The sequence below is a fragment of the Malurus melanocephalus genome, unplaced genomic scaffold (genome assembly GCF_030028575.1).
Source record: "Malurus melanocephalus ecotype Western Australia unplaced genomic scaffold, MMel_1.1 scaffold_458, whole genome shotgun sequence".
Lineage (NCBI taxonomy): Eukaryota > Metazoa > Chordata > Aves > Passeriformes > Maluridae > Malurus > Malurus melanocephalus.
Genome location: NW_026623690.1, coordinates 48,776 through 65,017, shown reverse-complemented (window position 1 = coordinate 65,017; position 16,242 = coordinate 48,776). Strand labels below are relative to the sequence as shown.

At 42.3% G+C, this 16,242-nt stretch overlaps 1 protein-coding gene across 1 annotated transcript in view; it reads left to right on the top strand.

Moving 5' to 3' along the window:
* The window catches only part of ADARB2 (adenosine deaminase RNA specific B2 (inactive)), a 294,281-nt gene that overhangs the window by 244,490 nt on the left and 33,549 nt on the right, over nucleotides 1-16,242 (top strand). Inside the window, exons 5-6 of the mRNA XM_057380543.1 lie at nucleotides 9,341-9,509; nucleotides 15,813-15,964. Coding sequence (XP_057236526.1) covers nucleotides 9,341-9,509; nucleotides 15,813-15,964 — 321 coding nt within the window. The remainder of the gene's footprint in view (nucleotides 1-9,340; nucleotides 9,510-15,812; nucleotides 15,965-16,242) is intronic.

Below are 16,242 nucleotides of genomic sequence, written 5' to 3'. Positions count from 1 at the left end.
ATTCAGTTTTCCATTCCTGCTGTTTAAAGTATTTTCATGATTGAAACACCTATCAAAAATCTGGATGCAGACAAGGCTCTGGCTCTGGGTCACATATAATTGCATTGGGCAYGAGGATGGGTATAAGAATTAGCATAAAACATGGAAATTAAAAATAGGCACTTCTGTTTCCTAAGTGTGTCAAGCAAGGAGTTGGCAAGGTCAGACTTTCATTCTGCTCTGTGATAAGGCAAACTGGAATCGGCCCCAAAGCCAATACCAAGAGTGCATCTCATCCTAAAAAAGGAAATTTCTTTGGTGAATAAAGGCTTGGCAACCATTGATTTTACTTTACTGACCTAATAAAAGACATAGGAAGATGTTTTTAGATGAATGTACACCAAAGATTTAAAAACATAGAAAATTAAAAAAAAAAAAATATCCCATATAAAATTAAGTTCCTCCTGCACTTGTCTGCCAAAATCCGTATTCAGGATTTCCTTCTTTCTCACTGCAGTTAAGAATCTTACTAACATCTGAGGCTTTCAATTCACTTAATGCACAGATATCAGTGGCACAGCATTTATTAGAGAAACACAGATATCTGCACTCAGGACATGGCAGGAAAGTGCAGTTTAGTCCTAGTTTAAAATTAAGAATTATGTGCAAACYCTTTTCCTGAGGAGAAAAAGAGTATTCAAATTCACATGAAAAGACAGAACCCTTAAAGAATTTTGATTCTGCCACTATCAATTTAGAKTAAAATAAAATTCCTCAAGGATATGGTATGGGGGTGAGGCTTGCAGGGATCTGGGCTGATTGTCCCTCCTCCCCCTCTGGACTTCCAAGTACCACATTGAGGAAAGGAAAGGAAGGTAAAGGGCACTGGTGCTCACAATCACATCATTGACTCCTCAGAAGCAAAGCTGATGGGATTTCATCTTTTCAGCCCACTGAGGAKGGGAAAGAAATGGRCCATAGAAATTAGAACTGGGAAAGACCAMTAAGTCATCCAGTCCATTTCCCTGCAAGCACAAGAATGTTCCCAAGTGCTTTTTCCAGTCTAGATTTAAATTAATCAATTAGCAATGGGGCTTTCAGCACTACTTTGGGAGACCACTCTAGCCTAATGGATCTCATTGTTAATAATTTTCACCAGTTATTCAGCCTGACTTTTATTTTCTTTGATGTCATCTCAGGACCTCAATTTTRCTGCTCTAAATTTAGTGTCCACCTCTCTCCTTGGGGTTTGTACCTTTCAGGTACTCAGAAATGTACATACCAGGTTCACATTTTGCATATTCAATTTCTGTGTTCTCCCATGCTGGGTCACTCTTCTCTGCAGCCCCCAGCAGTCTTGCCTCTGTTTTCTGATTCACATCCACTTTGGCAACCTCCTCACTATTCTTTTCCACACTGGAAATCCACCATTTGAATGAGGTTTGATGGAAAGGCCTGCTCAAAAATATCTTACAAAATGGATTAGCTAAAGAATCCTCTCTCAGGCATCCCACAATGTGATCAAACACTACAAAATGGGCTTGTGTCAGAAGGGGATTTTTCTTTCAGAGRAATTGAATTTGGAATTTGTTTACAAACACACTCCCCTGCCCCTCCTCACCCCTCCTGGTTTTGGGGGAAGTTTACTTTGTCTGGCTGTGAAAGGTGAGCCATGGCCATTCTCAGACAATACCCTGGTTCTTGCTTCCAGCACAGAGGGGYCAGAGAGAGGGTAGAGAGGGGTACCCAGATCAGGGTAGAGAGAACTGTGGCTCTGTCCCTGCTCCTTCACTGACGAAGATGAAGAGCACTGCAAAGAACAGCCCTCCCCAGGCAGCACAGTCAGAGGCAGGATTACTCAACACATTAATAAGGGAAGAAAATATGAGGCTCTCAGAGGTCCCCTCTACACCCTCTCTTTCCACAGAAATAGAATGTATTCAGTTCCACATAACCATAGTTTGATGTCAGGAGAAGAAATCCCTGTGCAACTCCAGTATTTCAAAGACTATGTTCCATTTATACCCCTAAATATCTGTAACCTCACTGCCAGCCACTTCTTTATTCTTTATTATTTCTCAGCTGTGYATTTGCCTTTTGTTCAGACTTCTGCTATTCCATTTCCTAAGCCCTTAACACACTTTTTCTTCCCAGATTTTAGTCAGCCACTTCACATCAGCTGCTCCCATCCACCTCAGGGCTGTTTCCTGGGACACCCAGCGTGAGTTGGGGATACATCCAGGGTTCTCACTGAAGTGCCAGGTTCCTGTTTGTCACTGAAATTGCCACCATCACAACCATTGGTACAACAGAAAATGGAGAGGAAACACRGAGCTGCAGCAGCCTTTATGCCTGGCAGATAAATGCATGCTGTTAACAGATATATGCATACTGTTCATCATCCCTGATGATGATGCCTACTCTTCTTTTTTTTTTAGTTGTGAGTGTGGTTTTATTCTCCAAGGAGACCTGGGAACAGCAGAGCTCTCTGTGTGAGGAGTGCACATCCTACATTAAAACTGAAGAGCAGGGTACACCATGCCTCACACCAGCCCCTCAATCCTCAGCTCCCTCCTGCACATGCATCTTGATTTCACTCCTCTTGGAGCCTCACAATAGAGGGGGTTCTAGATGAATCACCGGGTTGGGGGCAAATGGACTGATGGAGCTGGGTAAACACATCCCTTACGTCTAACCATAGACCCAGCCSCTGTGTGAGCACTAACATACAGGGACAATGGTCTCAATTTCCAGAGAAATGTGTCCTTTTCCTGGTGTTTTTGAGGGAGATGGGGRGAAGAGCTCTTTGCCTCTTTGGCAGCAGTATTTTCTGTGGGACATTGCCCTCTCCCAGGGTGACAAGCTGCAGCCTGGCAGCACAGTGCCCACAGGGCTCTGCACAGGCTCACRGATCTCCCTTGGGATTGTGGGGTGCAGGACTGTGCCCACAGTACATCCCTGCAGGCAGCTTTTCCAGCATCACTGCCCTTTCATGTCTTGACTATCTCTTATTACAAAATTAAAGCCATTCTAAGAGCGGGATAGGGCTGCCAGGGAAAAAGATAAGAGAAAATAATGCAGGACTTGTCAGTGCTAKGTAACATCAAGAAATTTTCATTCCCTAAACAAACCTGAAATGGAAACCTGAACTTATTCAGCTGTGAGTAGAGGGTATTAAAAAAAAAAACAACCCTCCTCTGTGATCAGMGCTCAATTAAGCTGCCTTGAAAATTATTCCAAATACACTTTTTTGCAGATAACAATAGACAATCCTTTTGACTGATTTGTTAAAAAAGGTAAAGAAAGAGCATAAAATTATTGCTTATCAGAGAGAGAAGCAGCACCATTTAAAATAACRTGAAATTGTATCCCATGAATTATTCACAAGGGCTGATGTTACACTATCATTATTTCTGGCTTTCCTTTTCACTGCATTGCATTTTGTGTAAGTTGGCTCCCACCCAATAAAAGAGGTGTGGGTTTTCTTAATTAATCAAACCTGATTTTTCTGATTTTTTTTCCTAATTTAAAATAAATATATTTTGAGCAGTGAGTTGTCTTCACGGTGTCAAGCTGAAAAAGAAGATAGATTTCACTACCACTAGCAGGGTCTAAAACATGCAGTGCAATAGTCACTTGCATACTGACTGGTGCTTCTCTGCGTGTTGTGCCAGCTGCTAAGAAACCAAAGTGTGATCCCAGTTGCATTCTGGCATCAGCAGTTGTAAACTCCATCCTGTTCCGTGTGAATTAGGCTGACTGAATTTCACAGTTCTCTGATATACAGTCAGTGCGATTCAGTTTTCTGATTGCAGGTGCCAGTCAACACCTCTTGTGATTACCCCGTGATTTTTGATTTTCCTTCCACAACACATAAATATGCAGGGCTACAAATTCATTGGCTAATGAGCACAGCCCACTAGAAGAGTAACTCTTTTAAAATCAGTGGAAGCATTGACTAGACTAACCAAAACTCACTTGTATTGGTAGAGCTGTGTCTCTAGCAGATAGATGGGTGTAGGCATTTTGTTTATGACCACAACTGACTTAAAAGCCCAGCTCATAACTGTAATCCATAAGATGTCAGCCAGTTCTCCATATCCAACTTATCTGCTGAGCAAACCTTCATATTTTTTTTTGCTTACTCTCTCTTCTGTCAGTGTTTTTCTGGATCATTTCTACTGCAAGGTCTGTGTCTGCAGACTGATGTTTGGGGAGGTCACTTAGGGAAGACAGCCCTGTTTGCTTACTGTGTGTAATTTCTCAGCTCGAGGCAATATGACCATCCTTGCATATATTAACAATATTGATATATTGATACAATTATCCTTAAATATATTAACAATATTGATATATTGATATAATTATCCTTAATTGTTGTGGATTTCGGCGGAAAAGAAGCCGGAAAAGAATTACCTCAAAAAGTTTAAACATAAGAGAAAATAATTTAAAGACCCTAGATTTGTTCTGATTGTTCTCTTAGGATTTGGGGAGTTTTCATCAGTATTCCTCTTCTTGCAAAAGATACCTTATTAAGAGCATCTCTCTCCAGTGTAGAAAGCTGTATTTCTGCTGGCTGTCTATAGCTCTTCAGAGTTCATGAAGAGAAGCTGGCAGTACTGAGGTGTAATGTAGACTACCAAAAAGCAAATATCTAAACTAGGCCAGATGAATCACCTCCAGGAAAATTCCTCTCCTTTGACTATAGAGACTGCAGCAATTAGCTCAGCTATGGACATCTAAACTCTAGTTATCCAGAAGAGCTGAAATGAATCTCCCTGCTGGTGTCAGCAAACTGAAAATGGCTTATAATAAAACCCAGTTTCTTTTCAACAGCTCAGCTGTGACGTTGAAGTCTGCACTATTACTGACAGATAAAAAATGAGCATCAGGGGTCTTCTGAGGTTCCCCCTGCCTGGCTGTGAGAGGAGTTCCTGCCTCTAGACCCAGGATGGGCTCAGGCCTTCAGCAGAGCCCCAGTTAAAAGCCTTACCTGACCAGACCATTTGACTGAATCTGTGATCAAAGGCCATTTATGTGTACATTTTTGTTTTATAATGCAAATAATTAATTGACAGAATTTGTGYAGATAAAATGCCGTGAGTTCCTTCCCTGCTTTCTCGGCTGTCTTCAATAACAGGGTGTTAGCCAGGATCCAGCCACTGTGCTGRCACAGCTTCCCAATTTCCTTTCCCCTGCTCCATTTCCTTTTCAAATTGAAAACTATTAGAGATCCTTAGGCAAATAATAGAAACGTAATGCAGGTACCTGTTACAAATCGTTCACTAGTTACTTTTAACCTAATGCAAAAGGCAGCCAGGGTAGGAAATGCCTCATGAGCTCTGACAATCAGCGGGTCAGGAGTTAAGGTCATAATAATGTATCCCATTTCTCCTTGTTTGTCAAATAACCTGAATGGAGTTATATCCCTGGATCTTTCACCCGAGATGGACTCCCCTCGGTGACAACATGAATTTTGTGGAAAGCAATTTTGTCCAGGGTCATACCCTGCTGTACTACCCTAAGTAGGGTGGGTGCCACAAGGCTGGTGGTGCCAGTTAGTGTTAATAYAGGATTCTGACACTCACAAAGCCACAGCTTTCTTAGGCATGGCTTGAGGATGTGCACAGTCTGCATCTGAGGTCAAATTAATCAATGTTTAGGAAGGAGCTCAACTTTCATAAACAGAAATGACTTGAGAAATTTGAAGTATTCCRCGAGCAAAATAAAATAGGAAGTAAACATTAATAACAAGAGTTAGTAATTACTGGTTTTAATGCAAAATAGACTAATGTACAGAAGTGCCTATTAATTCTGAATCACTGAAGCAAATATCTAGGCTCCAGAGTTGGAAATGCTGCCTAAAATGCCAACGTGATTAGTCAAAGCTGAAATTTGCCTTCATCAGCTAGGCATCACRTGTCTTGTTCTCAGAGAAAAATTCCTCCCATGTTCACTGGAAGGAATATCAAGCATTTCACAGGGGATAAACCTCCAAGTCTGTGTATGTACCAAACAAGGCATGCAAGAGGACAATCTGTTAGCATGTRTGCTCCTGAACACAGCGGGCAGCTGTCAGCTTCTTGGAAGTGTTTCTCATCATGCTGGGTGCCCTCACAGGCAGCACTGAATGGTGCTGTGTTGGTCACAGATCACTCTCTCCATTTGGCTCCCCAGTGAGGTGTAAATATTTCAGAGCTAATGCATAAGTCATGTACACCTGGGTTTCCAAGTGCCACAGCAGTGAGACATAACTCCTGGGTATTTCTGAGCTTAGAGGAGCATGGATTATTTTCTGACACTGCAAATGGAAAATACATGGAGATCTTTAATGTTTAACACTCAGACTGGTTCTGCAAATTCTTGGAAGCCACTGCCTCCYAGCCCCAGGCAACATCTAAGTGCTGTTGTGCAAACAAGTGCACCTTGCCAGGACTGGCAAACACCCCAGGCTGTGTCCCCTGCCTGCTGGGGCCCCATATCACTGAAAGCCAACTTATGGGGTTAACTCACCCAAACTGAACACCCCAAGCACACTGCCTATTGCTGTGCAGCTGGGCATCATGATAGCAAAMAACATCAGAGGGATTCACATCATTGCTGCATCTAATAGATGTTGGGTGCCTTTGCGTTTCATCTGTGAATAAATCCAGACCTTACAGAAAATCCTGAGTGCATTCATCAGCTTACCCTCATGTGAGAGGGGGAGAAGAGTTAAGTTTATTTATGGACAAAATGTTTGAAAGAATAAAAGACATCACACTGTGTACTGGGCTGCCTGGGGGGTTGAGGAAGGCGTAGCTCCCAGAGAGAGGAGAGCAGGAGGGCAGGAGGSTTTACCCAGGTGCTTTGCTCTGTATTTGCAGAGCCTGGTGCTTTGGCTGAGAGCTGAAAGGGGAGAGGAGGAGGCACTCCAGGGTATGCTGATGTCAGGAGAAGGAAGCAGTTGGTCTCACTGCCCTGAGAAGGAGTATTGATAGAAATCCTCAGGGGCAGACTGAGAGGCTCACGGGTTTGTAAAGGAGGGAATTGCCTCTTGGCATACTCCTGCTGTGCTGAGGTAAATAGGAATCTGTCTACAGTGGTAAATAAATAAAATAGAACAAAAAAAAATAGCTGATTCTCTACATGGACTCTCAAAGCAAGGAAGATATTATATACTGTTGAGGAAAATATACACTACTTTCTGAGATGCTGAGTAGGACTCAAACACCTCTATGTGTGGCAGTGGCTCATGAAATGTTTCATGTTAGTCCATGTGAAATACACAGTTAACTAGCTGGACATGTCAGGAGCTAAAGACACTTGTTATTTTTCTCATGAAAGCAGTAATCCTAAAGCAAAGCAATTTTAATATACAGATTATAAACACCTTTCTTTGTAAGGAAGGAATAATTTTTCTACCTCAACTTTTTACTTAAAAGTGGAACACAAAGGCTTTTTCTCCTCTCCATTTCTCCTATGTGTTCCCATCTTCACTTCTTGAATTTTCAAGATTTCCACCTGTTCTTTTTTTTTCCCAATAAATACTCCAAAACACCTTTTTAGGGCCACATCTATAGTAACAGAGATTAAGCTCTCAGATGGACATACAGTGATGTGTACTTTGCCACTAGTGCCTGTTACAACTTCTCTASGAGACTGTCACAACCAGGGGCTTAGATGTGATTAACTGAATTTTTCACAATACTTGCACCTCTCCTACAAATGTCACAACGCTGCAATGCCATATTACTACTAAACATTTTGGGTTACTGATGTAACTTTCATATTGATATTGATTAAATAATTTTGTTACCTTTTGCAGTTACATACATTAAGCGGTAATGTTACAGCATGTCATCCACTAGTARTGCCTGTGCTGTGTGGATATTATGAAGTGCTGTTGATGGTATTTATTAACTGGGAAATCATTGGCAGCTCCAATCCTTTATGTTTAAAATATTATTTCCTTCTCCATTCAGCCCTTTTGTCATTTAACAGCAATAGGTTTCATAAGGGACCGTGGCCCCAGGCATGCCAAACCAAAAAAATCTCTGCCATTTTTCCATTTTTCTGCTGTTCAACAGGCCACATCAGAGGAAAAAAATAGTTTTTGCTAACTCTATAAAATTGTTCCTAAAGGTTTTCTAAAGCCAAAGCAACACTACAGAAATAGCATCATCACAGCCCATGGGGAGATTGTTTCCATTCCTCCTACGGGTATTTACAGTCTCAGGCCTGTCTTCATCATTGACTTGTCACACTTTGAGGTCTTGATTCAGTTGCCTAAACATGGGCAYGTATTTTCACCGAGCCTMTTTACAGATTTCCACCTGAGATGCATGGGGAGAGTGCAGAACATCCTGGACTTCCCCAGACAGCAGCCAGAACTGTTTGGGTGTTTGCTTGTGCACAGCCATGGTGTCAAACACAGCCCAACACTCAAATGCCACTTTATCACTTCTAGAGGAAATACCCATCAGGCAAAAAAGTTCCTTCTCCCAAGAGCTGCTCCCTTGTTCTTTGGTATTCAGASAGATGAATCCTGAGATGTGTTTTTCAAAAGATCATTTAATTTTGGGCTCAGTTCATCCTAAATTCTTTGAAATTGTCTACRCAGCTGAACGAGCTATGTTGTAGAGTGAAACCCAGGTCCTGTTGAAGTCCATATGCATTTTGCCACTGACTCCAAATAAATTTGGATTTATTCCTAGAAAGTGTCTATCTGCACCAAGTAAGGGACATCTTTCAATTGCCATCACCATTAAGTGGAGAGCAGATGAACAAAGCTTGTCTCAGCGATAAATGCTCCATCCCTGAGACAATGGGATCACAATGAAAAGGGCACTGATGTAGCTGCTCTTAGAGAAACTAAAAGGAAACTGGACTGAAAGCCAAATCTGCTGGGTTTTTTTCTCCATGATTTTTAAARGGCAGCCCCAGAAGCGTTACTTGCATTTTATTTAGTACTTGGAGTGCAACAGCAATGAAACCTAGCATTACAGGGAGTATGTGTTCCCACCAGAAAATGTCTTCAACAGCTCATAAAAACCTGGCCATTTATCAGCACTGCAGGAGATCTTTATTACCTCCCTACAGCATATGCTCTGCTATGATGTAGTTATTGATTTAACAAGTAAACTTCGTGGYGAGCTTTTATCTTGGAATTAGCAGCAAGACTGAAATAGAGCCCTTATTATTCTAATAACACAGAGATGTGAGATTCCTGCATATTCCAAAGGCCGTGTCATCACCTTAACAAGCACCCCATTAGGGCTGTCTGGCTGCCGCATCAAAGCGTGTGCTGTGAGGACTGTAACAATCATGATATCACAATCACCCCAGCAATTTCACAGCCCTTTTGTTTTTCTTCCTGCAGGTTTGGACATCAGGCAAGCTCAGGTTATTGTGCTGTCATCGGGTACCAAATGTATAAATGGGGAATACATAAATGACCAAGGGCTTGCGGTCAACGACTGCCATGCGGAAATTGTGGCAAGGAGGGCATTTGTTCACTTCCTCTACTCACAGCTGGAGCTGCACTTAAGGTAACTGAATTCTGTTGATTTTGGGGGGCTGTTATATGGCTGCCAGTGGAACAGATCCATCCTCCAGACAACTGAACTATTTTTTTCTTTATGTCACTTTTTTTTTGATTCTTAGGCGATGAAGGACCGATACACTGCACCAAAAAAAATTGAGAGTTAGGTAGTCTAAAGTGTTGGGTCATGAACTGCTTTACTTCAGCTGATTCTCTTTCAGTAGCCATTAGATATGACTCATAAAGCTGGGCTTTATGAAGCCTGATGATTTTGTACAAATCTTTACATGCAGGCTTATTAGCATCCTTCACTGACCAGAGACTTGAAGGGAGTCATTTTGCTTAATGCAGCCATTTTCCTGTCTTCCTTGCTGCTGCTGAAACATCTCAAAGAAGTGATTTATTCATCATTAATGTCTTCATTGACTCACTAGAGAGCCAGTGAGTGTTAGCAGCACGGTAAACTTTGTGCCAAAGTGTAAGATGCTATCACTCACTCCTCCTTTATGATGTTTTAAAATGTTATAGCATGTAGAATCATTACAGTGGAATGATTGTTCCTGTCTTCAGCCAAATCCACCTCGTTACCATTTAAATGGTTAATGGGTCATACACTGCCTAGAAGATGGCAATAAGAGGGGCACCCCTTGTATTCTGTGAATTCTGTTTTGTGTGGAAAGGCTGACGGATCTGGACTTGATCAGCCTGCAGGTGGGATGACAGAGCCAGCAGAACTTGTGTCATCAACACAATGGAGCTGATATCTCTAGCAAGGTGTGCAGTGGGACGGTGACAGGCAGCAGGCACACTCTGAAATAAGAGGAGTTTAGTCTACAAGGATTCATTTTCCCCATGGGGACAGGCAAGCTGTGAGAAAGTCTTGAACAATCTGTCAAATTGCTTTGGGAAGGAGATTGGGATAGAGGTTTAAGGTCCTTACTAGTCTGAATTATCCTATGATATAAAAACTGAGCAGAAGTAAAGCTGATGTGAGATTTATCATATGGAAGGAACCAAGGAATGAAGGAAGCAAGGAGAGAAAGCAAACAGAAAATGTCTTTCTCTATAGTCATTCTTCTGCCCTCCATTCCTGTGTGCATATTCGTGTGACTTTTTCTGAAGGCCATTAACAGTGCAAAAACTTCCTTTAGCTCCAGAAGGTTTTGCATCAGGTCACAGGCACAAGGGTTGATCTAAGCAGGATTGTGTGTCTTTTTAAGCACCTGTGATACTGTTACAGTGGTGCAACAATAATAGGAATAATGGCTATTGTCACTTGGGGCTGGAGCTGAAGGTAAGAGAGTGAATTGAGCACATGGGTTTGGCTAACAAAGGGGGACAAGAGCATTGAAGGGTTTAATCAAAAACAATATTCTCTCAATTTCATTCTGAATTGCTTTCAAGTTTACATTAAATTATTATGTTTTCAGCAGTGTAGCAGCCCTAGTACTTGCTTCGTGCTATGGTCTCTTGGGAAGCAAGTGCTAACACTGTATCTTGAGCTATTGTATTGATCCAACTCCCTAACATGTTCAGTCATATTATTATTTTATTTGGATCAATGTTAACAGTCTTTTGTTAAGAGAATCCTCGGTGCAGCACAAGCTCTGTTCACAATAAGTTCAAATCACTCTCTATTCAGCCAAGACCAGGCACCACCGCTTGCCTGACCAGCACACACCATAAAAATCTCAACCAAAATTGTCAAGGCTAAGCACCTTTGAGAGACAGAGCTGGAGATATTGTCAAACTGGATTTTGCTTCCTTAAAGTCCATGGGGAAGCAAAATTGTGTGTTATGATGTATTCTTCAGTTCTAACATTTATTGCTACACGCAGTTTTCTGCCGTCATCAGGAGACTTGTCATATGGTGACAAAACAGGGGAWTCAAAATGAAATAAAAATGTATTTTACGCACATAGAAATCATATTTACTCGTACTTCTCTGGAAAAAGAGAGACATCTCCTGCTCACAGAGAAAACTCATGATGCAGCCACATAGCTGTAAGGACAGGGTTTTTAGAACAGGCACGTCAGCTTCACTGGGACTGCCCACACACCATGTCCTCAGGCTTGAGGGAAACACAGGGATATTGCAATTAATGTATTTGCATTAACATAGCYCAAATTAAAGTCCTCTCCCAGGCCAAGAAACTATTGTACAAAGTCACAAGTGAAGTGAAACCAGAAAGATGGTTCTCTAACTCAAAAACAGAATGATAGCATCATTCTTGACTCAAAGAGCTGAAATTTTCCATTGTTCACTATGAAACAGGCAGGTTTGTTGTCTGGAGAAAATTTCCTATTTTCCACATACCTGCCTCCCAGCAAGCCTACCTGCTGAGAGTGGTCTCTGCAGCTGGATTTCAAACTTCAGAAACTTCCACTGCAAGAAATATTTTTCTGTATCATGCTGTCTTTGAAAAGGAACCTTTTTTTCTAGAATTTACAAATACTACCATTGATCTCAGCAGAAGCAAAACACATACTTGCTGTGTGTAGCATGAAGGCTTCTAAGAACAAGGGCCAGGATGTAAAACTGATGTCCAGGAGACATGGATTCACTGAATTGAATTTACTTTTTGGCAGCCAGGTGTTATCCAGATCCCCGAGGCTCCTTTGATCACCAGTAGGGAGGGAGGGATGGGCATCTCTGAGGTGCAGCTCAGCAGACCTGTTCAAGCATCTCTTCAGGGTGAGATGAATTGACATGTACTGGGACAATTTTTTTYCCCATTTCTCCAAAGAGAGAATATCCAACTTCTTCAGAAGCTGCAGAACAATTCCAAACACAAGCCAATGTTGCAGCAATATGTAAATTGCCTTTTTCCCCATTCTCTTCTTACTGCTAAATGTTAGAGGTGTGGCATTCCTGACTTTTCTTGGGAAAGAGTTCCAGAATGGGAACTTTATCCTCTCTAAGAAGCAAGAGTGACAAATWCTTCAAAAGGAAACTTTCTTTCAACAATTCATTGTCAAGAGTCCGAGTTAAATAAAAGCTAAAAGCACAACTAAAACCTGACAGCTTCTAACCAGTCTGATTAAAACCCTTAGCCCTCCCAGATTTCATTTTTATGACAACCATAATCCTCTAGTTCTCAAGACTTTCACGAAAGAGATGAGAAATAAGACACAAATTTTCTGATGTACAAAAGAAGGACAAGAAAGACCTTTTAAGAAGCTTTTTCTAAGAATCACCATCAAAAAGCACACAAATACCATAGTCTGATTCTCTTGCATAGTGGTAGGAAAATTCACATAATTTTCAGTGGTTTTATACCARCTGGCCAGTAGGGAAGAAAAGAAAKTCCAACTCCTGKTTTTTTTAAGAACAGTAAAATTAATAGATTATCTTTAAAATAAATCAGTGCCACAGTAGGCTTACTGCTGTAATGGCCCTGAAGGTGCCAGAGAGAGGATTTTACCAGAAGCAAACCTGACTTGCTGAAAAAGGTTAAAAATAATAGCAAATAAAATAAACAAATAAAAATGTTTCTTTTATATATAGAAAGCAAGGAATAGTCTTAATCCACTCCAGTTAAATTATTTTTTCCARGAAAATCAGCCGCTTGTTGCACATTCACTAAGCCTGTTGTAAGTTTCTCTAGGATGCTCTGTTGTAGTACTTAGCATCAGAAACTTCTTAGAAACTTCCTTTCCATTTACGTGCTAAAACCAACTCCTCTGCTGGTGAGACTTTGTTTCACCAAAATGCTTCATAAATATTAAACCATGAGCATGTGCTTAAGCATCTTCTCAAAGTCAGCTCAAAACAAAGGTATGTGTTACTCTAAATAATGAACTTAAGCACAAGATCAGCATTTGGCATGATCTTAAATGTTCCTCTTGAACCAGCCTCAAATCCTAACTCTGCCACAGAAATTCATAACAGGCAAAGGTTTAGGGAAAAAGTCTGCTCATTTAGCCACTGCCAGCATGCAGAAATGACACTTTAATGCCACCCCCTGAACGAATGGGATCTGTGGGCTCACTGTGGGCTCCTCYCTCCATTGCTTTGTGCAAGTTGTGTATGGCTGTGCAAAGGACATTTTAAGGGGTGCTACTGCAAAGTCATCTTCCCCTCCATAGCTCCAAACACCTGTCTCAGAGGCAAGGCACCAGGACCCCGGTGCTGGAGTAGAGGTGACTTGCAGAAGTGCATCTCATGCTTCTCCTGGACCATTTTTACAACATTCCTGAGTTTCCCTGGTCTTTGAAATATCCCAAACATCCCATGAACAATAATCTTTGCTAAGCCATGGCAGTTGGTGTTGCAGTCCAAACTCTTTTCCAACACTACTTTCTGAGTTTTATTATGAAACTTCTTCAGCCACAGTGCAGGAATGAACCTCATGTTTGAGTTCAGCTCCTAAAAAAACCATCCCAAAGGCAGGTCAGGACCCTATGTGATGTGAAGGGCCTCAGCCTCCTGGAGGCAAGAGTGAAGCTGCCTTGCCCTCCAGCCCTGCCAAMTATTTTTAGAGCAGCTGTCTATCACCCAACCTGGCAGCCACACTGGCCATAGACCCTTCTTGGTGCTCAGGAATAGGTAAGAGAGCAAGGTTAATGAGTGTAGAACAATGCCTAGTGAAAACAGGATGGAAGCTGAACAGAAATCCAGCCCAAAGCATGACTGCTCCAACCCCACATAGCAACTGTCTCCAAGTACTGCAATGTGCCCCCCCCACATTCTGGTGAGGTTTAACATAATAATAGCAGGCATTTGGACTGCACAGCTTTGTATTCTCCCGGCTGATTTTGCAGTGAATTATTTAAAACTACCTGCAATTGCTCTAAAGTCTGAGCAGCAGGACTTACAGATATTTTACTGTTTCGGAGGCTTGTATGAGGGCGATAATATAATTAGTGCAGTTGGGAAATTCCACCACAGCCAGCATGAAGGAGCTGCATGTGGCAGCCCCGGTGTGACTCCCTGTCCCTGACAGGAGAGCTAATGTGCCTGTAAATTCCTCCTGACAGCAAACGCATCCTGGCATCAAAAAATGACAAAACACCCAAACCATGGAAGAGTGACAGCCAAACAGCTTCAATAGCACAGAGGCTGCACTGGGAGAAAACAGGCAGAGGCAGCTTGGATGAAAGCCAAGGACTTGCTCAAAGGCTGAGTGAAAAGCACCCCTGTTTGCACTGTCGGGAGGCAGAGAGACAGGCAGAAATCGCCTTGGTTAATGGGCTGTCCTACAGTGAATTAAACGGGTGGGATTCCAGCTTATTAACAGCCTCCTAGGAAAATCATCACCTGCAGCTGCTGTTCTGTTCAGCGATATTCCTACAAAGCACCCTTGGTTTTTTTGAGGGAAGGACCAGGCCATCAGAGGGAAAGGAGTCTCATAATTTCACCAATCTCATTTTCACCTTCAAAATKATAATCGTGACCATCAGCCAAACACACACATTAGAGGCAGCTGTCTGTCAGGGAAATCACCCATATCTTCCCAAATGTACCTCATCGGAGGAGCTGCACAGAGCAGAGCCTTAATGCTGTGCTATTGCTGCAAACGGCAGCGCTGGGAGGGTCCGGCCTCCCGGGCAGCTGCTGCTAATGGAATGTGTGCACTGCACCCCATCTAGCTGCTGAACCGCTGCAAAGATAAAAGCTTCAGCTTGATAACTGTCTTTTTCAACTCAGCTGAGAAAAGCCCACACAAGTTTTGTCCACCCATCTTAAGATTTCAAAAAATGCCAAGTGGCCAAGATGACCCTGCTGGAGTTGGTGGGACACTCGCAGGTGGCTCTTGTTGAATGGGGGAAAAGGCCATGGGGCAGCAGGGAGGGCTGGCAGTGGGCATAAAATTTGGGTGCTTCGTTAGAGGCCCTTTCCAGTGGAGCATATGAACATACACCTTGACTGTGGTCATTAATGTTGTGTCATTAATGATCATGTGCCTGGGCACTGTGATCAGCAGAGCTGATGTGTTCACAGGACAGCCTATGAGAACTTTTCCTTTTTTCATGCACCAGAGCCCCTTTAAAATCAGTGTGTTTATGCATCCTTGCATGTGAGGAAGGAGAGTTACCCTTCAAAAATCCACATTTTAACATTGGAATGCATCTTAGGTAAGCAAGCCAAAAGCCCTTTGGCAGTTTTGACCTCCTTCACACATCTCTTCACTCGCAGAAGCTTATTGTTTTTCTCTTGTTGTCACTAGGCAAAATATATTACGCCAGGTGCTAATAAAAACAAACAAACAAGCAGAGGGAGAAAAGGAGAGAGAGAGAGAGAGAGTGCACAGGAATGTTTCTGATTTGGCGTGTAACAAATGACCTGGAACCTCTTTTGTGATCGTAGCAAACGGCGAGAAGACTGGGAGCGATCAATCTTCGTGCGGTTAAAAGAAGGAGGCTACAGGCTGCGGGAGAACATCCTGTTCCATCTGTATGTGAGCACCTCACCCTGCGGAGACGCACGCCTCAACTCCCCCTACGAAATCACTACCGACTGTAAGAGAAATAATCTTCCCTCTCCTTTTCCTCCTTTGTGTGCATTTTGCCTTTTTCTTTTTTCTTTTTTCTTTTTTTAGGTCCTTCTTGCTCTCTTTGTTTTCTGGCTGAAAGTGCAATAATCACTTGAGAGCAAAAACACCACAGGCTTTGGAGTGTGTGAATGTGTGTCTGTGCAACTGGTGTTTTGTGTGCTGGGAGAAGGTGTGCAGGGAAAATCAGAGCTGGGCARGGCAGCTCTGCACACTGGGGCTCCGTGGCTCTGCTGCAGAATACAT